Here is a 25,712-nt window from a genome sequence, read left to right as displayed (position 1 = left end):
TATGTATATGTCGCGTTGCCTATAAAACAGATTTTTTAAACAAAACTTTTAGTAAGTGACGTAAGTAAAGTCACATTTCTATTCCCTGTCATTTAAAGGATATTTAAAAAACACTATATATTTCAATTTAATTCGATTATTATGCAACGTAAAAAGTGGATTATTATATTGTAAAAACAGGTAGGAACTGACCAAAAAAGTGATCATTGTTTTTTTTTGTTATTCAAAAATCACTGAGAAAATTAACGAAAACTGAAACCCACAAAAACAAAACAAAAAAAAAGACTCGCACTGTATTAGGGTAAATTAAAATCATAAAACTTATCAGTTGTAGAGTCATAGGGAAATAGATACCGCACTTGACATTGCACTGAATATAGTCTACAATACACATTAAATATATTTATTCACATGTTCTCCCGTCCATGGTTAAATTAAAAATTAAAAATTGACTTAAAAATCGAAAGGCACACAAACGCATATTTGAATAAACACGCTGAACGTATGTTGTCACCAGAGAGCCATGCAGGTGGGAGTCTCAAGGTCCACGTGCTCAGACGGGAACGACTTGACGCACAACCGCCTCGGACGTGCAGTCTCCCGCATGCAATTTTAAAGCGTGTCGACTTTCACTTGACGTAATTTGGCAAAAAAAATTAACACCCAACAAAATTACTGATAGCACACGCAAATATATTTTGCGCCTTAAAAGCAAAGGCGATCCATCCGCCCACTAGGATATCACCGCACCGTAGTCTCTTATCTGCGGTTGCGAGGCATTGACATCGCAAATTGGTTCGAGATAAAGTTGAATATATTGAAAAATTGAATCCAATAGCACATTTAATCTTTAAATAAATGTCTTCTAGATTGATAAACACTTTTTCAAACTAGGCATTTTGCAAATCGGTCGTCTGTTTGCTGTTAACGGTAGACACGTACTATAGGTACTGGTTAGTTGCAAAATTAAAAACCAAATTTACAGGAGTCAAACTGTTTATTGACAGTGGAAAATATAATAAAAGTAGTTGGAGGTAATAAGCGAAAAATATTAAGGACTTCCGGTCATTTTTATTCTAAATATGCCCAAAATATAATGAAAAAGATCAAAATATTTAATGCATTTTTAAAATAAAAATTTAACGAGGCTGCCAGACGCGAACTGAGCCCTTAAGCGCACCTCATTCGATTTTTTTAGGAAAAAAACGAAATTTCAAAGCAAAACCGAAAACACATTTATAATCAAGCGGAGACAGTTTCTTCTTCCATAATCGAATAGTGACCCCACGGTAACGTTTCTACTGACGACTTTGATATGCGACGTTTATCATCGCAAGGACTTAACCCGATCTTCTTTTGGGATACTGTGTGCAACTCCAGTTTGCTCGCTCTTATTAAATTCTGCGATATGTTTTTTTCAGCGAAATTTTGCAAACAATCGACGAAATCTTCAAAAGTTATCTTAGTTTTGATGAAGGATTTTTTAACTCCTTTGATCCTCTTCGTTACACCCAAGTTTTTAAATTCACGTTCAAATGCTTCTCGATCTGTTTCTGCAGCCATCAATTCTTGTTTTGCGGACTCCTCTTCCTCCGGTGTCTTGTATAGCTTTGTGGCGTACATTTTAGCTCTAAGTCCGATAAAATGAGACATAATTCGTCCATTGTTCTCATCCTTCATCATACCCAGAACCTTTTTATTGACTGTGGGTATACCGTACGGATTATCCTCCGCATAGTCCGATGTATCAAAATACCGGAAACAATCCTTTTTTAAAATCTCGTACGGGTCTATGGATAATATCTCGTAAACAAGAGAATCCGTGTCGGTATATAAAACTCGGGAATTGGAAAATCTTTCTTGAATGTAGTTGTAGTGAAAGTCATAAATTGTTGTCTTGGCTATCTCCATAATTGACATCCCAACGTAGATAGGTTTGTTAAAATATATTTCAGATTTTTTTAATTCAATAAGAACGAGATTTTTACTAATTATAGTTGCACTTTTAAATTCGGGTCGGGCAATCAGAGCTTCCGCACCGTAGCGACCTTGCCAGTTTTTCACAAGCTTAACTTTGGAATGGTTCCGTATGTTTTCCATTGTTTTTCCAAACACAGCATTGATCATCAATTTAAACAAGTTCTTTTCAAACTCGTTTTTGGCAGCCTGACGTAGTGCAATGTTTAGGTCGATATAGGCTTTTAACCAAGGCGACTGGCTGAACGAGACGGCTCGATGTACCTTTCTTAACTTAGCTCCCAGTTGTAGCGCCTGTTTCAGATTACGATAGTGAATGACATACTCCTGTTTGTCGTATAAGGTGGTCAGTAATTTTTGATTTTCGGATCCTGGAGGGCAGCGATGTTCGGGACATGGAGGTAAATCTGCAAATTTGTCGTGCAACTCCTTGGGTATTTCCAAATCGACCTCCAAGATGTAGCCGACGTCCGACTCGTTGGATATATTTAAAATGTCAAGATTTTCGATTTGCTGTTCATCCAACCAATTAAAACCTCCGTACGGTAGGTATTGAGACATTGCCCACCCGTATTGGTTATTGACGTCGAAATACATCAAGTATTTATCAACTTTGGAGGGATCGTAGCTGTGCATATATTTGTTGTTGGCTTCCGCATATCGTTTGGAGCACTGACTAAGGCCTCCTCGCATTCCTTTCTCGATAAACAAAATCATGTCGACGTCAGTGAGTAGATCGAGTTTTTGCTTCAATTTATACAACATACAGCTCCACGCGTATCCCGGCAGTGTGTACGCATGTGCAGGATCAAGTCCATAGGTCTTATGTGACGTTTCTCGAAACCTCTCAAAAACGTCTGCCAAGAGCAGGATGTCCGTCTTCATATAAAGTTCAGAATAATCCTGCAAATTTCGACATCCAAATTTCTCCCAGACTTCCTGAGCACGTTTGTAATCTTTTTTGGTCAACGGTTTGTCATCCAATATGTTATAAAATGCCGAAATAGGAGGCAAAACAGTTTCTTTCAACGTATTCCATCCATTCATATAATCGTAGGGGAAAACGCCTTTTTGTTTCAATATATTGGCTTGCTCCTCCGACAATTCACTAAATTCGAGCTCCAGTATTGGATATTCCGTTAAATTAGCCGCCAGCTTATCCAGGCCACTCGACATAAATCGAAAACTGTCGATGAATCGGAATTTCACCAGGTTGTCATTTAGGTGCCACGTAAAGGAAATATACTTTTCCTTGTTTACAGGTAGCAAGTCGATCGACCCATCACATTTGGCTAGAGCTTTTATTATTATATTTCCGTCATACGACGAAAGATTATGAAATACTACGGGAACGGTGTGACCATCCCTAAATTGGAGATTACAATTTTCGTGTGCGGGTCCCCTGTATTTCCCAGTCAGGTGACAATGGTCTCGAACTTTTTTGTCGTCTTTTTCAAACACCTTCTCGCATATGTGACACAATTTAGACTTGTAAAATTCCATTTTTTGTCCAGCTGTTAGTTCATCCATTGATATATCACACAAGAATACCGTCTCAATGTTCTCAGCTAATTGTTCCATCTCATTGCAGAACCATTCCGCACAATCCTCTCCCGTGTACGACCGATAATATGAAAGGGAGTCGTCATATGAACATTTAAAATAATAGCCCAGAGAGTACGGAACATGGCGCTGATACTTCTCGGTGTCGGATGCTGATTTATCACATTCGGGAACCAAAAAACATTCCGTGTCGGCATAAACAATAAAAGGAACCTTCTCTTTGTACTTAAAGTCCTTGAATTGAACAAAATTCTTGCCTTCTTCGGGAACCCTCGGAATTTCCAAATTTTTGTTTCTCTTCTCACAATCATTGGCGTGCTTCGCTAGCTTGTCCTCGGAATGAAAATAATGCAAGCAACGCTCACAAAAATATTTTCTATAATGATCTTTCGAAAGTTGGGATGATAAAAGCCGAGACATACTTTTGATCCATACATAATGGTACGTAACGGACGTAAAATCGAAGGGGTCTTTTTCGGTAAAATAATGACTTTGTATCTGTAGTAGGTTAACGTGTTTGACCTTTTTATCTTTGGTCAGATAAGCAGGAACAACTTGAAACATATTTGATGATTTTTTCAGCAGCCTATAAACATTCACTGAAACATTATTTTGACCTTCGAATCTTGGAATTTGCCGCAATGTCATTGGAAACTGGACACCTTTAAGATTTAAAACAGACTGGAGAGGGGGGTAAGACGAAATCCTTTTAGCGAATTCTGATGGAGCAGGAAACAGAGCAGAAACCACGGCCCAGGCAAAGCACATTTCATCAGAATTTTGCACGTTAATACAAGCGTGTTTTCTTGCTATCGACTCCGGTAACTTCAGGTAACTTCCGGCGTGAAGTGGATTAAACTTGTTGATATTGACCATTAAATTTAGGATTTTCTTCAACGCCCATCCGGAATCTCGTTCTTGGAACTCCTCTAATTGGGTTTTAATTGGTAATACAACATTTCTGTCAAACCATCGTTGTAAATTAGTATCTTTATAGATTGCTGCGTTCGAAGTTGTAAAATATTTAATTTCCGTCTGGATTTGATCAGCCTTTTGAATTTGAAATTCTCCCCCGAAGACAGCGTTTATCTTAACGGACTGGTCCGTTTTCAGCGCGTTGTTGACACGTCGTCGAAATAGTGCGAAACAGTCTTGGAGGAAACTCTGCACGTCCTTATGTTGAAGGTTAGTTATGACGCCAGTCCTGATGCGCGATTCAAATGTTGAATTAACATCATCCCAGTGAACGCGATCTCTCGCAGTTACGGGTTTACTTCCGGAACCTCTCTTCAGCATTCCTTTAAATTGACTCCGAAACGATTTAACTTGAACCATTTGAGCTACCAGACGTTGTTTTTCTCCCACCGTTTTCGTAGTCCGCATTTCCTTTTGGATTCTTCTTATCGCTTGAGTACATTCTTTCATACCCTGAGCGACATCATCATTTTTAGGAGAAGCCAGTAAAAGAGCCAACAAAGCTCTAATGGCTCCAATAAGCGCTTCGACCACAGACATTTTTTTCACTGTGCCACACACGTACTACAACTCTAAAAGCTAGAGCACAACTGAAAATCCCAATTTGAGTGTCCTGTAAGGTAAACTTTGGACGGACGTAGCACTGAACGCTATTGTGTGGTCCGGGCCTTTGATAGAAGATTTTTTGTGAACTGTTGAGTAGTAACACGGATTCTTTAAAATAAATCGGCCCAACGACACTTGCATAAAATTTATTTACGCCAAATCGTTTATTTAAAGTATCACAAAATTTAATTTTGACAAACTAAACAAAAGTAAAAGTTTCGTTGACATCAAACGTTAATATAGCAGCATCCTATAAAGAAACCACAATAATTTTTATAGATCATTATTGCTAAACTCAAAAATGGTAAATGAATCTTGTTTTTTTACATCAGAATCCTTAATACCCAAAATAAGTCAAAACTTAAGATCAAAAGGTCAAATTAAAATTTGTAGAATATAATTTAACGTTCATAATTCCAACGAAATGTTGTATTCTAAATTTAGTGACTGGGTCAGAATGGTGATGCTTTATTTAATGTGAAATCGCATATCGGATAATTCTACGCATAAGAAAGTCCTCGATATTTTGAAAATATTTAATATTCTCAGTATTCATACCTGGGTTATTTTTTATTTAATCGTTGTGAAAGTATGAAACCATAATGAAACTGTAGGTACTTACCACTTGCTATAATAACACCAGACTTACAGTAGAAAAACGGAGATTGAAATTACTTGCGACTTGATACACACGTCCAATAACAACAGTGGCAATACGAAGACTCTGATAACGCATCCATGCCTGTCCGCGCACGGAAAATTTCTTCATGGTGGGGACGCACGTGCACGCCTTAACACATCGCGTTGGCCGTAACGAGATTGAGGTGCGACTTGCATTCTAGATGATATCGACATGGCGGCAATGAGAATTGGATCCAAGAACAGCAAAAGAAAAAACAAACATGAATATGATATTACAGGATAAGAACGAAAATGTTTACAGTTTTTTGAAATATTTCGGTTATTCATTTCCAAAAATAGTCGGTTTCTTAGTTAACAAATTAAGAGCGGAATGAATGTGGGCTTGTATGGAATGGGCAGCTACTTAGTCGAAAAAATTCTTACCCACAGAAACCATAGTGACCGCCGTCTGACGTACGAGTAAACACGCCTGTTTTCCGAAAAATAAAATGGATTTCATTTGAATATAAGCAGTTAAAAATATAATTCGCATCAATTCGTCAAGACTACTGAACCAACAAAAATACGAAAAATATATCGAAAGCTGATTTGCGTGGCAGTTTATATTCAATTTTTGTTGACGGGACTTTTCGTTGACCACATCTTGTAGATTGCAAGAGCCACGCACCCAACTGTAAATTAGCAAATAACTTACAAACAATTCCTGTTCATAAAAAGAAAACATTCATATATTTAGTAATTAATATGTCAACCCGTTCAAGAAATATAAATCGGCATACTAATAGATGTTTCTCAATATGGAGTCATTGTTAGGCATAACATAAAATGTAAACGAATGAGTTCAATGGATCCAGTGACTCCGCTCGATGGTCTCGGCATTTTTATTTTATGAAAATGATGATATGTACATATAATGTAACCAAAAGAGATCTATATTTACTAATTAAGAGTTCCACCGCACATAACCTCAAACTTTACAATCGCCCGCTTGCGTACGTAACGTACGTACGTCACGGACGACGCCCATTTAAAACACGTACATGACAACGTACTGCATCATAGGCGCCGTTGAAATAAAAATACGTACGTCATAGACGACGCTGATTTTAAAATACAAGCACCTTTTAAATCTGTGGTCGACACAGTGGGCGGGCGACTTTTCTTTTTTTTTGAGAGTACTAAGGCCACGGCAACAGGAATATCGAGGTTGCCGACCAAATAGACTGAGAAGGTAGAACAAGGAGAGGGGAGCCTATTGGATCAAAAAAAGAAAGTATATTAAGGTTCAAGTTTATTCCATTATCCGCCCGTCCCTGTCACCTCGACACCGCGCCCCACAACGCGCCATCTGGTGGGGGAGAGGGGTCGCACACACATTACCGCCGCGTTAGATACCCCCCCTCACTCCCCCTCCCAGCCAGAGGGCGCGTTGCGGTGACGCGAAGTCGAGGTGACAGGGAGGAAGCGATGATGTTACCCAGCCGTCGAGTTTCGAAGTGCAAAACACGGCGTGATTTTGTTATTCGACCGCATGTCCCAATGCTTTGTTTAAACGAGCCCAAGGAAACGGATTACTCATCGCGTTGATAATTTAATTTTTAACGCCGCTGCCGCACACCGACGACGCGGCGATCTCACCCGCTGTCACATTTGCGGTGGGCGATGATGTCACCCAGCCAGTTCAACGCGCCTCGTCGACTGAGTCATCGCGTGTCCCAACGCTTTGTTTAAAACGAGACGAAGGCGTGACTCATCGCGCTGCAATTTATATTCTTTCACATTTTACTGCTGACGCTAACAAAGGACGGACGATGCGCTCTCCCCAGACCAATGCTTCGTTGCCGGGCTACTCGTCCGCGGAGAATTTTTTTTTAATTCGGCACCGCCGGCTAACAAAGGACGGACGACGAGCTCCTCCTCCTCCACCACCGCTCAGTACGATCCAGACCACGGACGACGACGGACGGTGAGCCATTTTTAGGTTAGATCGGCGGGGCGGCCCGTGGTGGCAGGGGGCCGCCAACCACCTCCTCTCGCAGGCGAGATGGGGAGGCGATTCGCCTCCTCCCATAAACAAAGGAGTTGGAGACGACATAACCTCACTTTTGGAATCTCGCGGGAAACCCACGCAGGCGAATTGCCTCCCCATCTCGCCTGCGAGAGGAGGTGGTTGGCGGCCCCCTGCCACCACGGGCCGCCCCGCCGATCTAACCTAAAAATGGCTCACCGTCCGTCGTCGTCCGTGGTCTGGATCGTACTGAGCGGTGGTGGAGGAGGAGGAGCTCGTCGTCCGTCCTTTGTTAGCCGGCGGTGCCGAATTAAAAAAAAATTCTCCGCGGACGAGTAGCCCGGCAACGAAGCATTGGTCTGGGGAGAGCGCATCGTCCGTCCTTTGTTAGCGTCAGCAGTAAAATGTGAAAGAATATAAATTGCAGCGCGATGAGTCACGCCTTCGTCTCGTTTTAAACAAAGCGTTGGGACACGCGATGACTCAGTCGACGAGGCGCGTTGAACTGGCTGGGTGACATCATCGCCCACCGCAAATGTGACAGCGGGTGAGATCGCCGCGTCGTCGGTGTGCGGCAGCGGCGTTAAAAATTAAATTATCAACGCGATGAGTAATCCGTTTCCTTGGGCTCGTTTAAACAAAGCATTGGGACATGCGGTCGAATAACAAAATCACGCCGTGTTTTGCACTTCGAAACTCGACGGCTGGGTAACATCATCGCTTCCTCCCTGTCACCTCGACTTCGCGTCACCGCAACGCGCCCTCTGGCTGGGAGGGGGAGTGAGGGGGGGTATCTAACGCGGCGGTAATGTGTGTGCGACCCCTCTCCCCCACCAGATGGCGCGTTGTGGGGCGCGGTGTCGAGGTGACAGGGACGGGCGGATAATGGAATAAACTTGAACCTTAATATACTTTCTTTTTTTGATCCAATAGGCTCCCCTCTCCTTGTTCTACCTTCTCAGTCTATTTGGTCGGCAACCTCGATATTCCTGTTGCCGTGGCCTTAGTACTCTCAAAAAAAAAGAAAAGTCGCCCGCCCACTGTGTCGACCACAGATTTAAAAGGTGCTTGTATTTTAAAATCAGCGTCGTCTATGACGTACGTATTTTTATTTCAACGGCGCCTATGATGCAGTACGTTGTCATGTACGTGTTTTAAATGGGCGTCGTCCGTGACGTACGTACGTTACGTACGCAAGCGGGCGATTGTAAAGTTTGAGGTTATGTGCGGTGGAACTCTTAATTAGTAAATATAGATCTCTTTTGGTTACATTATATGTACATATCATCATTTTCATAAAATAAAAATGCCGAGACCATCGAGCGGAGTCACTGGATCCATTGAACTCATTCGTTTACATTTTATGTTATGCCTAACAATGACTCCATATTGAGAAACATCTATTAGTATGCCGATTTATATTTCTTGAACGGGTTGACATATTAATTACTAAATATATGAATGTTTTCTTTTTATGAACAGGAATTGTTTGTAAGTTATTTGCTAATTTACAGTTGGGTGCGTGGCTCTTGCAATCTACAAGATGTGGTCAACGAAAAGTCCCGTCAACAAAAATTGAATATAAACTGCCACGCAAATCAGCTTTCGATATATTTTTCGTATTTTTGTTGGTTCAGTAGTCTTGACGAATTGATGCGAATTATATTTTTAACTGCTTATATTCAAATGAAATCCATTTTATTTTTCGGAAAACAGGCGTGTTTACTCGTACGTCAGACGGCGGTCACTATGGTTTCTGTGGGTAAGAATTTTTTCGACTAAGTAGCTGCCCATTCCATACAAGCCCACATTCATTCCGCTCTTAATTTGTTAACTAAGAAACCGACTATTTTTGGAAATGAATAACCGAAATATTTCAAAAAACTGTAAACATTTTCGTTCTTATCCTGTAATATCATATTCATGTTTGTTTTTTCTTTTGCTGTTCTTGGATCCAATTCTCATTGCCGCCATGTCGATATCATCTAGAATGCAAGTCGCACCTCAATCTCGTTACGGCCAACGCGATGTGTTAAGGCGTGCACGTGCGTCCCCACCATGAAGAAATTTTCCGTGCGCGGACAGGCATGGATGCGTTATCAGAGTCTTCGTATTGCCACTGTTGTTATTGGACGTGTGTATCAAGTCGCAAGTAATTTCAATCTCCGTTTTTCTACTGTAAGTCTGGTGTTATTATAGCAAGTGGTAAGTACCTACAGTTTCATTATGGTTTCATACTTTCACAACGATTAAATAAAAAATAACCCAGGTATGAATACTGAGAATATTAAATATTTTCAAAATATCGAGGACTTTCTTATGCGTAGAATTATCCGATATGCGATTTCACATTAAATAAAGCATCACCATTCTGACCCAGTCACTAAATTTAGAATACAACATTTCGTTGGAATTATGAACGTTAAATTATATTCTACAAATTTTAATTTGACCTTTTGATCTTAAGTTTTGACTTATTTTGGGTATTAAGGATTCTGATGTAAAAAAACAAGATTCATTTACCATTTTTGAGTTTAGCAATAATGATCTATAAAAATTATTGTGGTTTCTTTATAGGATGCTGCTATATTAACGTTTGATGTCAACGAAACTTTTACTTTTGTTTAGTTTGTCAAAATTAAATTTTGTGATACTTTAAATAAACGATTTGGCGTAAATAAATTTTATGCAAGTGTCGTTGGGCCGATTTATTTTAAAGAATCCGTGTTACTACTCAACAGTTCACAAAAAATCTTCTATCAAAGGCCCGGACCACACAATAGCGTTCAGTGCTACGTCCGTCCAAAGTTTACCTTACAGGACACTCAAATTGGGATTTTCAGTTGTGCTCTAGCTTTTAGAGTTGTAGTACGTGTGTGGCACAGTGAAAAAAATGTCTGTGGTCGAAGCGCTTATTGGAGCCATTAGAGCTTTGTTGGCTCTTTTACTGGCTTCTCCTAAAAATGATGATGTCGCTCAGGGTATGAAAGAATGTACTCAAGCGATAAGAAGAATCCAAAAGGAAATGCGGACTACGAAAACGGTGGGAGAAAAACAACGTCTGGTAGCTCAAATGGTTCAAGTTAAATCGTTTCGGAGTCAATTTAAAGGAATGCTGAAGAGAGGTTCCGGAAGTAAACCCGTAACTGCGAGAGATCGCGTTCACTGGGATGATGTTAATTCAACATTTGAATCGCGCATCAGGACTGGCGTCATAACTAACCTTCAACATAAGGACGTGCAGAGTTTCCTCCAAGACTGTTTCGCACTATTTCGACGACGTGTCAACAACGCGCTGAAAACGGACCAGTCCGTTAAGATAAACGCTGTCTTCGGGGGAGAATTTCAAATTCAAAAGGCTGATCAAATCCAGACGGAAATTAAATATTTTACAACTTCGAACGCAGCAATCTATAAAGATACTAATTTACAACGATGGTTTGACAGAAATGTTGTATTACCAATTAAAACCCAATTAGAGGAGTTCCAAGAACGAGATTCCGGATGGGCGTTGAAGAAAATCCTAAATTTAATGGTCAATATCAACAAGTTTAATCCACTTCACGCCGGAAGTTACCTGAAGTTACCGGAGTCGATAGCAAGAAAACACGCTTGTATTAACGTGCAAAATTCTGATGAAATGTGCTTTGCCTGGGCCGTGGTTTCTGCTCTGTTTCCTGCTCCATCAGAATTCGCTAAAAGGATTTCGTCTTACCCCCCTCTCCAGTCTGTTTTAAATCTTAAAGGTGTCCAGTTTCCAATGACATTGCGGCAAATTCCAAGATTCGAAGGTCAAAATAATGTTTCAGTGAATGTTTATAGGCTGCTGAAAAAATCATCAAATATGTTTCAAGTTGTTCCTGCTTATCTGACCAAAGATAAAAAGGTCAAACACGTTAACCTACTACAGATACAAAGTCATTATTTTACCGAAAAAGACCCCTTCGATTTTACGTCCGTTACGTACCATTATGTATGGATCAAAAGTATGTCTCGGCTTTTATCATCCCAACTTTCGAAAGATCATTATAGAAAATATTTTTGTGAGCGTTGCTTGCATTATTTTCATTCCGAGGACAAGCTAGCGAAGCACGCCAATGATTGTGAGAAGAGAAACAAAAATTTGGAAATTCCGAGGGTTCCCGAAGAAGGCAAGAATTTTGTTCAATTCAAGGACTTTAAGTACAAAGAGAAGGTTCCTTTTATTGTTTATGCCGACACGGAATGTTTTTTGGTTCCCGAATGTGATAAATCAGCATCCGACACCGAGAAGTATCAGCGCCATGTTCCGTACTCTCTGGGCTATTATTTTAAATGTTCATATGACGACTCCCTTTCATATTATCGGTCGTACACGGGAGAGGATTGTGCGGAATGGTTCTGCAATGAGATGGAACAATTAGCTGAGAACATTGAGACGGTATTCTTGTGTGATATATCAATGGATGAACTAACAGCTGGACAAAAAATGGAATTTTACAAGTCTAAATTGTGTCACATATGCGAGAAGGTGTTTGAAAAAGACGACAAAAAAGTTCGAGACCATTGTCACCTGACTGGGAAATACAGGGGACCCGCACACGAAAATTGTAATCTCCAATTTAGGGATGGTCACACCGTTCCCGTAGTATTTCATAATCTTTCGTCGTATGACGGAAATATAATAATAAAAGCTCTAGCCAAATGTGATGGGTCGATCGACTTGCTACCTGTAAACAAGGAAAAGTATATTTCCTTTACGTGGCACCTAAATGACAACCTGGTGAAATTCCGATTCATCGACAGTTTTCGATTTATGTCGAGTGGCCTGGATAAGCTGGCGGCTAATTTAACGGAATATCCAATACTGGAGCTCGAATTTAGTGAATTGTCGGAGGAGCAAGCCAATATATTGAAACAAAAAGGCGTTTTCCCCTACGATTATATGAATGGATGGAATACGTTGAAAGAAACTGTTTTGCCTCCTATTTCGGCATTTTATAACATATTGGATGACAAACCGTTGACCAAAAAAGATTACAAACGTGCTCAGGAAGTCTGGGAGAAATTTGGATGTCGAAATTTGCAGGATTATTCTGAACTTTATATGAAGACGGACATCCTGCTCTTGGCAGACGTTTTTGAGAGGTTTCGAGAAACGTCACATAAGACCTATGGACTTGATCCTGCACATGCGTACACACTGCCGGGATACGCGTGGAGCTGTATGTTGTATAAATTGAAGCAAAAACTCGATCTACTCACTGACGTCGACATGATTTTGTTTATCGAGAAAGGAATGCGAGGAGGCCTTAGTCAGTGCTCCAAACGATATGCGGAAGCCAACAACAAATATATGCACAGCTACGATCCCTCCAAAGTTGATAAATACTTGATGTATTTCGACGTCAATAACCAATACGGGTGGGCAATGTCTCAATACCTACCGTACGGAGGTTTTAATTGGTTGGATGAACAGCAAATCGAAAATCTTGACATTTTAAATATATCCAACGAGTCGGACGTCGGCTACATCTTGGAGGTCGATTTGGAAATACCCAAGGAGTTGCACGACAAATTTGCAGATTTACCTCCATGTCCCGAACATCGCTGCCCTCCAGGATCCGAAAATCAAAAATTACTGACCACCTTATACGACAAACAGGAGTATGTCATTCACTATCGTAATCTGAAACAGGCGCTACAACTGGGAGCTAAGTTAAGAAAGGTACATCGAGCCGTCTCGTTCAGCCAGTCGCCTTGGTTAAAAGCCTATATCGACCTAAACATTGCACTACGTCAGGCTGCCAAAAACGAGTTTGAAAAGAACTTGTTTAAATTGATGATCAATGCTGTGTTTGGAAAAACAATGGAAAACATACGGAACCATTCCAAAGTTAAGCTTGTGAAAAACTGGCAAGGTCGCTACGGTGCGGAAGCTCTGATTGCCCGACCCGAATTTAAAAGTGCAACTATAATTAGTAAAAATCTCGTTCTTATTGAATTAAAAAAATCTGAAATATATTTTAACAAACCTATCTACGTTGGGATGTCAATTATGGAGATAGCCAAGACAACAATTTATGACTTTCACTACAACTACATTCAAGAAAGATTTTCCAATTCCCGAGTTTTATATACCGACACGGATTCTCTTGTTTACGAGATATTATCCATAGACCCGTACGAGATTTTAAAAAAGGATTGTTTCCGGTATTTTGATACATCGGACTATGCGGAGGATAATCCGTACGGTATACCCACAGTCAATAAAAAGGTTCTGGGTATGATGAAGGATGAGAACAATGGACGAATTATGTCTCATTTTATCGGACTTAGAGCTAAAATGTACGCCACAAAGCTATACAAGACACCGGAGGAAGAGGAGTCCGCAAAACAAGAATTGATGGCTGCAGAAACAGATCGAGAAGCATTTGAACGTGAATTTAAAAACTTGGGTGTAACGAAGAGGATCAAAGGAGTTAAAAAATCCTTCATCAAAACTAAGATAACTTTTGAAGATTTCGTCGATTGTTTGCAAAATTTCGCTGAAAAAAACATATCGCAGAATTTAATAAGAGCGAGCAAACTGGAGTTGCACACAGTATCCCAAAAGAAGATCGGGTTAAGTCCTTGCGATGATAAACGTCGCATATCAAAGTCGTCAGTAGAAACGTTACCGTGGGGTCACTATTCGATTATGGAAGAAGAAACTGTCTCCGCTTGATTATAAATGTGTTTTCGGTTTTGCTTTGAAATTTCGTTTTTTTCCTAAAAAAATCGAATGAGGTGCGCTTAAGGGCTCAGTTCGCGTCTGGCAGCCTCGTTAAATTTTTATTTTAAAAATGCATTAAATATTTTGATCTTTTTCATTATATTTTGGGCATATTTAGAATAAAAATGACCGGAAGTCCTTAATATTTTTCGCTTATTACCTCCAACTACTTTTATTATATTTTCCACTGTCAATAAACAGTTTGACTCCTGTAAATTTGGTTTTTAATTTTGCAACTAACCAGTACCTATAGTACGTGTCTACCGTTAACAGCAAACAGACGACCGATTTGCAAAATGCCTAGTTTGAAAAAGTGTTTATCAATCTAGAAGACATTTATTTAAAGATTAAATGTGCTATTGGATTCAATTTTTCAATATATTCAACTTTATCTCGAACCAATTTGCGATGTCAATGCCTCGCAACCGCAGATAAGAGACTACGGTGCGGTGATATCCTAGTGGGCGGATGGATCGCCTTTGCTTTTAAGGCGCAAAATATATTTGCGTGTGCTATCAGTAATTTTGTTGGGTGTTAATTTTTTTTGCCAAATTACGTCAAGTGAAAGTCGACACGCTTTAAAATTGCATGCGGGAGACTGCACGTCCGAGGCGGTTGTGCGTCAAGTCGTTCCCGTCTGAGCACGTGGACCTTGAGACTCCCACCTGCATGGCTCTCTGGTGACAACATACGTTCAGCGTGTTTATTCAAATATGCGTTTGTGTGCCTTTCGATTTTTAAGTCAATTTTTAATTTTTAATTTAACCATGGACGGGAGAACATGTGAATAAATATATTTAATGTGTATTGTAGACTATATTCAGTGCAATGTCAAGTGCGGTATCTATTTCCCTATGACTCTACAACTGATAAGTTTTATGATTTTAATTTACCCTAATACAGTGCGAGTCTTTTTTTTTGTTTTGTTTTTGTGGGTTTCAGTTTTCGTTAATTTTCTCAGTGATTTTTGAATAACAAAAAAAAACAATGATCACTTTTTTGGTCAGTTCCTACCTGTTTTTACAATATAATAATCCACTTTTTACGTTGCATAATAATCGAATTAAATTGAAATATATAGTGTTTTTTAAATATCCTTTAAATGACAGGGAATAGAAATGTGACTTTACTTACGTCACTTACTAAAAGTTTTGTTTAAAAAATCTGTTTTATAGGCAACGCGACATATACATATTTTGTTTCTTGTTTGTTCTAGAAAAAACACGATTTCTCCGTTTGACAATAATCCGCGTTTTTACTTGTAAAAATAATCAAATTAAATTGAAGTATATAGTGTTTTTAATGTCTTTTAAATGACAAGAAGTAGAAATGTGAATGTTGGTATGTGTGTGCAACTTTCACACACATTATGTTGGCGCATCCAGCAGGGTGGGTGGTCGACAGAGGGAGACGGTGAGGAGTGTATTTCCTATATAGATTTCTTGAAAGAACGGGAACAAGAACGTCATCAGCAGGAACATCGTTTATGGACGACAAAGTGGACGCAAAAGAAGAAGAAGAAGACCCTTCTGGATAAATATTTGTTATTGTATATAGTTTTCTTTAATTAAACTTGAACACACCGGGTGTACCTGATTATTAAGGCACTATGTATAACTCACTCGACTTGTTTACCGTCGATCCTATACTCCCGATCACCGCGTCATCCCGTCCTAGCGTCTCCGTCACCTGCCGGGGTGACGCAGCCGCTGATAGGAATACTGTCAAGAGCGCGCACGCACGACATCTAGCAGCAACGAGACGGAACCGGCGGTACATAATTAGCTCGGCATTAAAGTGACCGTTCAACGACGGACGAATTTCGGGTTCGATCTTCGGCAGGAATAAGATGAGTCATCATTCTCGAGATCAAACACATAATTACACATTGGTTTTAATATGCTCGTTAGCTCGGCGTTAAAGTCTGCGGTCGACAAGCGACGGATCCCGGGTTCGATCCTCGGTAGACGCGAAAAAAAGGTGAGTCACCTGACTAACACATCTGTTGAGTGGTTGTGAGAGGGTTGTGAAATGGGGGTGTGAGGGTTGGGGGGGTGGTGGGGGGTGACGGTTGTGGGAGGGTTTGAGAGGGGTTGCGGGAGGGGGTTGGGGTTGAGGGAGACGGTTAGTTGGTGCTAAGAGGGTATGGATCGAATGACCTTGACCGGGACCAATTTCAACTACAATGAACCTTAAATTTTCTTATGGGAATTTACGTGTAAAAACGGCCGAAATTGCTGTTGAACGCAGGTATTATATCTACTTACGTGCGTTTTAGACACGTGCGGAAGTAACGATAAAACCAATAGCCCGAATGGAGACGTTCTAAAATATTTATAAAATATGTTTTCGTCTTCCACCAGTCTAAAAGTACCATGTAACCAATATATCCGATGCTTTCTTTTCTTGCGTTGTTCTTAATTACACACTTGTGATAAAGCAAATGATTCATCCGCAACTGCTTATATTAAACAATTCAATCGATATCGCCTCGTTAACCACACTTACCACTGCTGGTTTTGCATGACGCTCCGATTTTAAAACTTATATATAAATTAATCTAGGTAAATTAACGCTTTCCCGCGAAGGCAATCCAAGCACAGCAAAGCGTACATGAGAATCGGCCTTAATTCAATTTGAAAAAATATATGTACAAAACAACCGTTTGAAAGTTTTGTGTAAAAAAGTTCTATTATATCCACCACATAAATGTCTTGCCTTGTGAATTGGAAAGATATTTGTGTTGTGAATTGGCTTGAATTCTGAACAGCTTTCGTTCTTACAGTTATTAGTATGGGTAATACCTACAATTTGATTTTCTCTTATTATTTGGATTGACCAAAGAATTTATTGTTATTTATAAGTATAAAAACAAAACAAACCCTAAACAGAAGACTCCCGCGTAACCATTTCGCGCATGAAGCCTTAAAGCAATCTCTTGATGACGTCAGGACTCGGTGACTCGAATGGAATATCTTTGGGCGCTTTGTTTGGCGCTAGATCGAGTAAATACGGCTCAATTCATAAGTCCATCCTGGACACCAATCCCCGTTGCCTAAAATATCAATGATCGCATGTTGCTTTGATTCTTTGCAACTTACCATTCTCATATTTTATTTCATTGTTCTGTGTTGGATATTTGTTTAATGTGGTTTTTGATGGGGATTTGGTTTTATTCAAAGAATTTCGGAATGCCGTCTTTATTTTAAACATTTAGGTAAGACTGATTAGCTTCCAACATCGATTTCTGCAATATATGAAACCAAATTACTTTAAATTTATAGATATAACCTCAAGCACTGGAATTCAAAATTTGTTTTTCTGACATTTCAGATACATTGCTTATAATAACAAACGCAATAACATTTTTTTATGTCGATTCTGTTGTTCACAATAGACCTCTACATCCGCGTAATTTTCTTTTTTATTCATACGCAAGCACAGCATTAACGCCAAATATGTTTCATAACACATGGCTGATTATGAATAATCAAAACTCAGCTGAATGTTTTTCTATTGTTAATTTTTAAACACTAAAGCTAGCCAAAAAACACGCTAAAATATAGGAAGGTGACTTTTCTTCTTTTTTTTTTCAATATGTTTAATGAGTTTTAATTGTATTAAATTACATTTTTTTCCTGCAATTTTTGGTTATTGCATTCTTTTTAAGCTTATATTATGAACGACTCAAATCCTGAGGTTGGTCCCTCGGGAACAAATAGAGCTCGCATTGTAAAGGAGGGATGGCTGTACAAAAGAGGAGAACACATAAAAAACTGGAGACCCAGGTATACGTTTTTCTAGTGAGAAGTTACAAAAGGTTTTTGTATTGCTAAATTTTATGTTATAATTTTATTTTTCCTAGATATTTTGTATTGTTTGATGATGGGGCCTTGACTGGTTTTAAAGTAAAACCAGATGATTACTACAGTGATCCACTTAACAATTTTACAGTGAAGGGCTGTCAGATTATGTCAACTGATCGACCAAAGCCCTATACCTTTATTATCAGAGGACTGCAATGGACCACGGTAATAGAAAGGATGTTTCATGTTGAAACAGAGAGAGAAAGGTTGGTTCCTTTTGTGTGTATGTAGATAGAATAACTAGTGTGTTATAAAAAGACATTAATTTTAAGAAATGGTTCATATCCATTTTGTTTTCAGAGAGGAATGGGTGGTAGCTATAAAATCTGTTTCTGAAAGACTTTCGAGTGATTGTGAAGATGTAGAAATGATGAATCCTGCAAATCCTGATATGATGGTGGATTTGTGGGAAAAATGTTCACTGCAGGGCACTTCCTATTCAAAGTCCACTGGTAAACGAAAAGTTACTTTAGAAAGTTTTGAGTTTCTGAAAGTACTGGGCAAAGGAACATTTGGAAAAGTGATATTATGCCGGGAGAAAGCCACTGGACGACTCTATGCCATAAAAATTTTAAAGAAAGAGGTTATAATACAAAAAGATGAAGTTGCTCATACCCAAACAGAGAATAGAGTACTCAAATCTACAAATCATCCATTTCTCACTGTAAGTATATTTTAAGAAATAATTCCATATAACCTATCCCTGGTTTGAAAATAAGAGATGATGAAGCGAGCTGTTATATTTTTATGCGATCTTATTTTAGTCTCTTAAATATTCCTTTCAAACAAACGATAGATTATGTTTTGTTATGGAATATGTAAATGGTGGTGAACTGTTCTTCCATCTTTCAAGAGAAAAAGTGTTTTCTGAAGAAAGAACCAGGTTTTACGGTGCAGAAATCATTTCTGCATTAGCTTATCTGCACTCGCAAGGAATAATATACAGGTATGTTTGAAAAATGTTTTTTTCTACTCCCCTCTGTAAAATACCTAATTACACCACTTCGGACATTCCGCGATTTTACCGCACGGGTTTGGGAGCAATCCGCAATCGGGGTATGCAACACTTTCCATAAACTTTTTAAGTCACTCGTTTATTAAACACTCTCTCTGCTCTTGTCATATAATGATTAAAATATTTCAGAGACTTGAAGTTGGAAAATCTGCTTTTGGATAAAGATGGCCACATAAAAATAACCGATTTTGGGCTTTGCAAAGAAGATATAACCTATGGGAGAACTACCAAAACATTTTGTGGTACCCCGGAATATTTGGCGCCTGAGGTGCTAGAAGACAATGATTATGGAAGGGCGGTGGATTGGTGGGGAATTGGTGTTGTGATGTATGAAATGGTAAGTTTGAAACAAGTACCGGGAATTGTGTTTTTTCAAAAGAAAAACTTGCAGATGTGCGGTCGTCTTCCTTTTTATAATAGAGATCACGATGTGCTGTTCACCTTAATTTTAATGTCGGAAGTTAAATTTCCAAGAAATTTAAGTGGAGAAGCGAAAGATCTTCTGGCTGGGTTGCTCATTAAAGATCCAAGTAGGCGATTAGGTGGAGGCCCGGATGACGCCAAGCAAATAATGGCTCATCCATTTTTCAGCAGTATTAACTGGCGTGATTTGGAGTTAAAAAGGGTGAGATATATTTAAACTCAAATGATTATGTTTCATATTCTATTATCAAACCAGATTGCTCCACCTTTCATACCCCAAGTGACCAGCGACACCGACACCAGATATTTTGATTCCGAATTCACTGGCGAAAGCGTCCAACTCACACCACCAGATAATTCCGGTCCTTTGGGATCGATTCAGGAAGAACCATATTTCCCACAATTTAGTTTTCAAGACTTTTCATCCACTCTGGGAAGTTCAGCGCATATAAGTGGTAGCATGGCCAGCGTCGGACCTATGCAATGATCTAGCTTTGGACAAGCGCGACAATTAAGTGCAGCACTAAGTGAGTATGGTTTATTGTTTGCTATGCCTAAACTGTGACACATAGAACTTGCTTTAGAGATAATTTAATATTAATTGTTTTTCTTCTCTTAAATAGGGAAAGTATAATTTTTGTAATTTTTTTAAGATTCCTGGAAGAATTTTTGCTAATTTTTTTAATTTCATTTAATTAGGGAATTTTTTAAAACTAAACCAGTTTAATCAAATATTTTTAGCAATAATTAATATTAATATCATGTTTTGTTATGTACATATTGAATGATGAATAGGCTTGTTTTTTTGGTGTGTTTTTTTAAAAATAATTTACTTAACAATTTTTTTTTTGCAGAATTCATGGTACTTATATGTAAGAAGGTAGTAGCAGCGCAGAGAACAATTCGTGTTTTTGTGATATAGTTGGTTTTATACTGTAAATATTTTCAATTTTCTTAACATAAAATAATGTACATGTAACAAAATGAAATGCCTAACTTAAAATAATGAAATGGCCATAGGATGTAAGTGTGTAAAGTCTGTTACTTGCGAATTGCATCTTGCAGGCGATGATTTCACTTTTATAAAAATGAATTTGCCTGTTGCTTCGAAGCAATTTATTTGTTCATATATTTAATGCTAATATAAATAAATTCGCAACAACATATAGTAATTTAAAGACGCGTTTTTGCTCTGGCAAAAACGAAAGTAATCTTTTTTTTTTGTGTCCAGTAACATTGCAGATGTTACCTGTTAACTGGTGTAAAATTCAAAATAAAACCCCCCTCCCCACCGTATAGTTTTTTGAATTTACCAATAACATCTACTAGTTTTGGCATACTTTCATGGAGGTAATTAATGTGGTTGCCGTAATTACATAATTGATTTTTTACAAGGCTCATTTTTGTTAGACACAAAGTGAATTGTTAGTCAAATGCAATCTAGAATGAGGGTATACAATTTCAGGATAGTATTAGACTTTTTTTAAACAGATTATATAACATTATCAAATTGGCAGTTAAGTGACAAGTTAAATGTATACAAAATTATTATACTTCTTTTTATAGTCTAGTTTATATATCTGCTTTTTCTGGTAATAGAGATTTGATGTCAATGTCATTTAAAAATAAATTATAACATACAGTACAGTTTTTAGTTTCTATTTTTTGTCTAACGATACTGATGTTTTAGCAGACCTTAATGTAATGAATGAAATTCTCATGTAAAACAGGGACCAGTCCCTTAATAGCCGCGTCTAAAATTTGGGTAATTGGGGGGGGGGGGGGGGGAGTAAGGAATGTGCCCGGCCAAAATCATATAAACAAGGATTGTCCACTTATACATCACTGCTTCCCGATATACCGAAATCTTTGCTAACATCGGAGATTAAAATAGGCTCCACAGAAGGAAGGCCCAAGTATTTTACGACCTAAAAAGAGCTTCAAGAATCAAGTGCCAGAAAGGTAGAGAACGGGAAGCTATCTGTTTCGATTTCCAAAAGAATATACCACAAAAAGAACTTCAAGGATCAATTGCCAGACAAATACAGAAAGGGAAGCTATATGTCTAGATTTCCAAATGAATCTGCCAGAAAAGGAGCTTCAAGAGTTAACTGCCAGACAGAGAGAGAAAGGGAAGCTATCTGTCTCGATTTCTAAGAGAATCTACCAAAAAAAACATCTTTCAGAGTTAAGCGCCAGAAAGATAGAGAATGGGAAGCTATCTGCCTTGACTTTTAAAAGAATTTATCACAAAAAGAGCTTCAGCGGTTGCGTTACAGAAAGATAGAGCTATCTGTCTCGACTTTCAAGAGAATCTATCAGAAAAAGAGCTTCAAGGTTTATGCGCCAAAAAGATAGAGAAAGGGCAGCTATCTGTCTCCATTTCCAAAAGAATCTACCAGACGAGTCCGTTTTTTACGTATATCCGGAAGCAGTGGCTGCTAAGGGAAGTAACTAAATTCTATCAAGTCTAAATAATTTTGTTCAAACGTTAACCCTGAGATAAAACACCTTGAAGTATTTTGTTGTTTGTTTGTATATTGTTCAGTTTTGAGTCTTTCAAAATAAGTTTTTCAATTAGGAGCCTTGTTTAGAGTGCGACGAAAGTATGACCCTTCTCAACCTAAAACATCCCGCTAAAATATTGGGTTGAATAAATAGAAAGGTGTGGAGTTAGGCCAGCGCCCTGTAAGGAAATGGGAAGTCACTGTTAGGCACCCCCGTTGTTTCACATGGGAACAAAGGTCAATATTACCACCAAAAAATTTTTAATGACCAAAAGTATGACGGCAACATTTTTTTAATTTAGGAATTTCACACTCAATACACAATTTTCAGGTTTAATCCTAGTAAGTGAGCAAAAATTTAAAGATCTGCAAGCTCTCAAGACGCATTATGTTATGGTACTTCATTCTGCTAAGAAAAACTTTTTTTTTTGATAATTTAGTACTAATACGCATGGAATACTACTTTCAACTCTAAAATAAATATGGAACAAAATAAATAAAATACTACAACAATTGCTGCTCTCGTAAATGTGGAGGTTCCCCCTTTGTACTCTGGAAATTGTCTTTTTTAGACATTCCTCATTTTTGTGATAGAGAATTGCTAATGTTTCAGTTTTTCATGTTTTTATAAAAATGTACTTTGAAATACAACTCTTAAAAATGCAACTCATATACTTTAGTAAACAAAATTTGATATATTGCAACTATATTTTAAAATTGGTATTTTGTGACATTCAAAAAATTCAAAAATCTTTAATTTTCTCGGCATATATTTTCTCCCGGTGACTATGATGGGCTCTAATAAATTGTAAATTATCAGTGATTTTTTGGTCAAAGTTAGTATTTAATTATATATAAAAGCAATAACAGAAAATCAAGTTTTATATCTCTGCAAATTTCCCAGATTATTTAAATTGAAATAGCACATTCACATTTGTGAAAAAAAGATATTCTTTGTTAGAACAGTCATTTTTTAATAGTATTTAATAGTATTTTTTATATGCAACCAGTGTGGTGAATGATTGGTGTATATTAAGCACTTGGTCTGCTGGTGCCAAATAAACTTGTGACTAAAAAAGTTTACCAAATGTGTAGCATCCTATACTTTTTCTAGAACCATTATTTTTTGTGTATATTTTTCGAAAACAACATGAAAACGCATCTGATCGCTTCCAAACCCATGTGGTAATAACTGGGCAATTTATGAAGTGGCTCACAGCTGTAGGTAGCAAAACTGATATCGCAAAATGACACTTTCTGCACACTCAATCCGTGTATAATTGGGTACTTTGCAAAATTAAGTAGAAAAAACAATTTCAAAAATTTTGTCTATATAATTAACAGCGATTAAGAATCTTTTTTTTTCCAAATTGGCAAATTATCGGTCTATTGCCAATGATTACCCCATTTAATACATCCATTGCTTCAGAAGCTTGCTCTATACCTGCAAAAGAAAAAACATTTAAACTGGATAAAATTAATTTAATTTTAAGATGTATACCCGATACAATCACAAATATTCCAAACTTACTTTGAAACTTTACAAAGGCTTGACCTTTCATTTTGCCATCCATAATTCTCACTGAAAAACAATCTTCAGGAAAGTTTTTCAGCAGCGGTTGTATGTCACACTCTGATATGTTTTTTGGTAAATTTTTCAAATACAAATTAATCGAAGGATCCCCAGGAGTCCAGTCCTTAAATTTTGGGATTTCCTTAATTTTGTTAACACTAAGTTTGCCACCAACTTCTAATCTAGGAGTAACTTGCGGTTTAGTTAGTTTTACAATAACACCATCCTTTATTGTATATAAATTCTCGGGTTTGCACGAATACATCTTCTCCCTTTTAATTAATTCAATGGTTGTTTCTGTGGGTATCGTCTCCTTGACGTCCCATAAAGAATCTGAACCCTTTTTTGATGTGGAATTTTTGTCATCTGGGACTCTTTCTAAATGTTTTATTTTGTTTGATAAGTTTCGAATTTTTTTTCTAACCTTAGTATGTGAAAAATTTTTAATACTTTCCATTAGATCTCTTTCCAATTCAGATATTTTTTCCATTGGGTGTGATGCTATTACTTTTTCTGATGTATTGCCATTTACTGGTTGATCATTAAAACAACTAAAAAAATTGTTATTACCTATTACATTATAGAATTCAAACAATTGTCTCAATTTAATTTTTGATCACATTTTATGGAACATTGTTTAAAACTACCTATTTTCTCCAATTAGCATTTTTAAGTTTGCTCCAACAATCTTCAGTTTAGTAGAGAGAATATCAGAGTTGACATTTCTATATTTATAGTCAAATTCTTCTTTGGAAAGCCTTTTAAAATCAGAACATAGTTTAGCCTCTTCATTGCTTAAATTTAATTTTTTTAATTGAGACAGCTCTTCTGCACTATCCACTTGTTGCTTAAATTCGCATGAATTGCAAAGTCCATAAAGATTTTCCAACACAGGCAAAAAAGTTCCACTGGCCTCGAAGTGCTTTGTGTTGTTCATTTGGCTGAAACAATAATAATTTTACACTATAAAAACGACTTGTTGTTGTTTATACTTAGAAAGTGTTAAATTAGTTTCTAGTTGCTTTTTTGACATCTCTTTAATCAAGACGCTCCGCTCACAGTGAATTTTCTTTGCTGGCGGTTCGCCTTCATCGAGACGGTGCAATTTCTTCGATTTGCAGTTAAAAATGCTATACATTGTTTCGTAAGCAGAGTTTGTATAAATGTGCAAGTTTAATTTCACAGAATATTAAGTTTGCCAGGAACAGGCACAATGTAATTCAAGTTCAATGATGCGTTTCACAGAAAACTGTTGGGCTCGACTGCTAGGATCATTCGCCCATTGCCGACTTCCGTCGAGGATCTTCGCTTTTGGTCATGGACCAACACGTACAAAGAAGACATATAACCAATATTTGCTCAACTAGCAAAAAACAATTTTGACCGATACCAAAAAAAACCGACACCCCCCGCTTCCGCCAAGGACCATCCGGGCCCATCCGGCCTCCATACCGGCGTGAACGGGGAATAACGAAGGGATCGGCGACGATTATCACTTTACAACGTTCACAAAATACTGAAAACACTAAATCTACTCAGTGGAGACCGATTTCAAAATTTTTGGACGATTACAAAGGATTCTGTAGGGAACGAACGGAGGTTAAACCGCCGCGTGCAATGTTCCACCACAGAATCATATCATTCAATTCAATTATACGTTTCATATTTCTGTTGGGCAAGACTGCTATGGTCTTTCGCCCATTCGACTCATTTGTCGTGATTCGTGATCGTAGCATTGAAAAGCCTTTTTCATCGAATCAAGCACCCATATCATATAAGATTATAAAACACAAATCACATGGA

At 38.0% G+C, this 25,712-nt stretch overlaps 2 protein-coding genes across 5 annotated transcripts in view; one reads left to right on the top strand and one right to left on the bottom strand.

The window, feature by feature from the left end:
• Positions 1 to 21,543, top strand: part of LOC132704630 (RAC serine/threonine-protein kinase) — a 36,469-nt gene extending 14,926 nt beyond the window's left edge. The window contains exons 1-9 of one of the 3 annotated variants that reach the window (XM_060674754.1): positions 16,868 to 17,742; positions 18,196 to 18,313; positions 18,391 to 18,597; positions 18,692 to 19,055; positions 19,156 to 19,337; positions 19,536 to 19,743; positions 19,798 to 20,031; positions 20,086 to 20,356; positions 20,684 to 21,507. In XM_060674754.1, the coding sequence (XP_060530737.1) occupies positions 18,204 to 18,313; positions 18,391 to 18,597; positions 18,692 to 19,055; positions 19,156 to 19,337; positions 19,536 to 19,743; positions 19,798 to 20,031; positions 20,086 to 20,316 (1,536 nt within the window). In that variant the 5' untranslated portion in view covers positions 16,868 to 17,742; positions 18,196 to 18,203 and the 3' untranslated portion in view covers positions 20,317 to 20,356; positions 20,684 to 21,507. The other 2 variants (XM_060674755.1, XM_060674753.1) reach the window with 2 other exon arrangements.
• Positions 21,544 to 23,537: 1,994 nt separating this feature from the next.
• LOC132704632 (RNA-binding protein 41-like) lies at positions 23,538 to 25,511 on the bottom strand. Of its 2 annotated transcripts, none has more exons than XM_060674758.1 (4): positions 24,902 to 25,511; positions 24,557 to 24,850; positions 23,868 to 24,460; positions 23,538 to 23,780 (listed from the first exon to the last, which is right to left on the bottom strand). In XM_060674758.1, exons 1-4 carry the CDS (start codon positions 25,045 to 25,047, stop codon positions 23,674 to 23,676), a joined length of 1,140 nt encoding a protein of 379 aa, XP_060530741.1. In that variant the 5' UTR covers positions 25,048 to 25,511; the 3' UTR covers positions 23,538 to 23,673. The 2 variants fall into 2 exon arrangements, with proteins under 2 accessions (XP_060530741.1, XP_060530742.1); XM_060674759.1 differs by having other exon boundaries at positions 24,969 to 25,510.
• Between the last annotated feature and the right edge of the window lie 201 nt (positions 25,512 to 25,712).

This window comes from Cylas formicarius, unplaced genomic scaffold (genome assembly GCF_029955315.1).
Source record: "Cylas formicarius isolate icCylForm1 unplaced genomic scaffold, icCylForm1.1 PGA_scaffold_7__23_contigs__length_41026272, whole genome shotgun sequence".
In the NCBI taxonomy this organism is placed as follows: Eukaryota; Metazoa; Arthropoda; class Insecta; order Coleoptera; family Brentidae; genus Cylas; species Cylas formicarius.
This window is presented reverse-complemented; position numbering and strand designations above follow the sequence as displayed.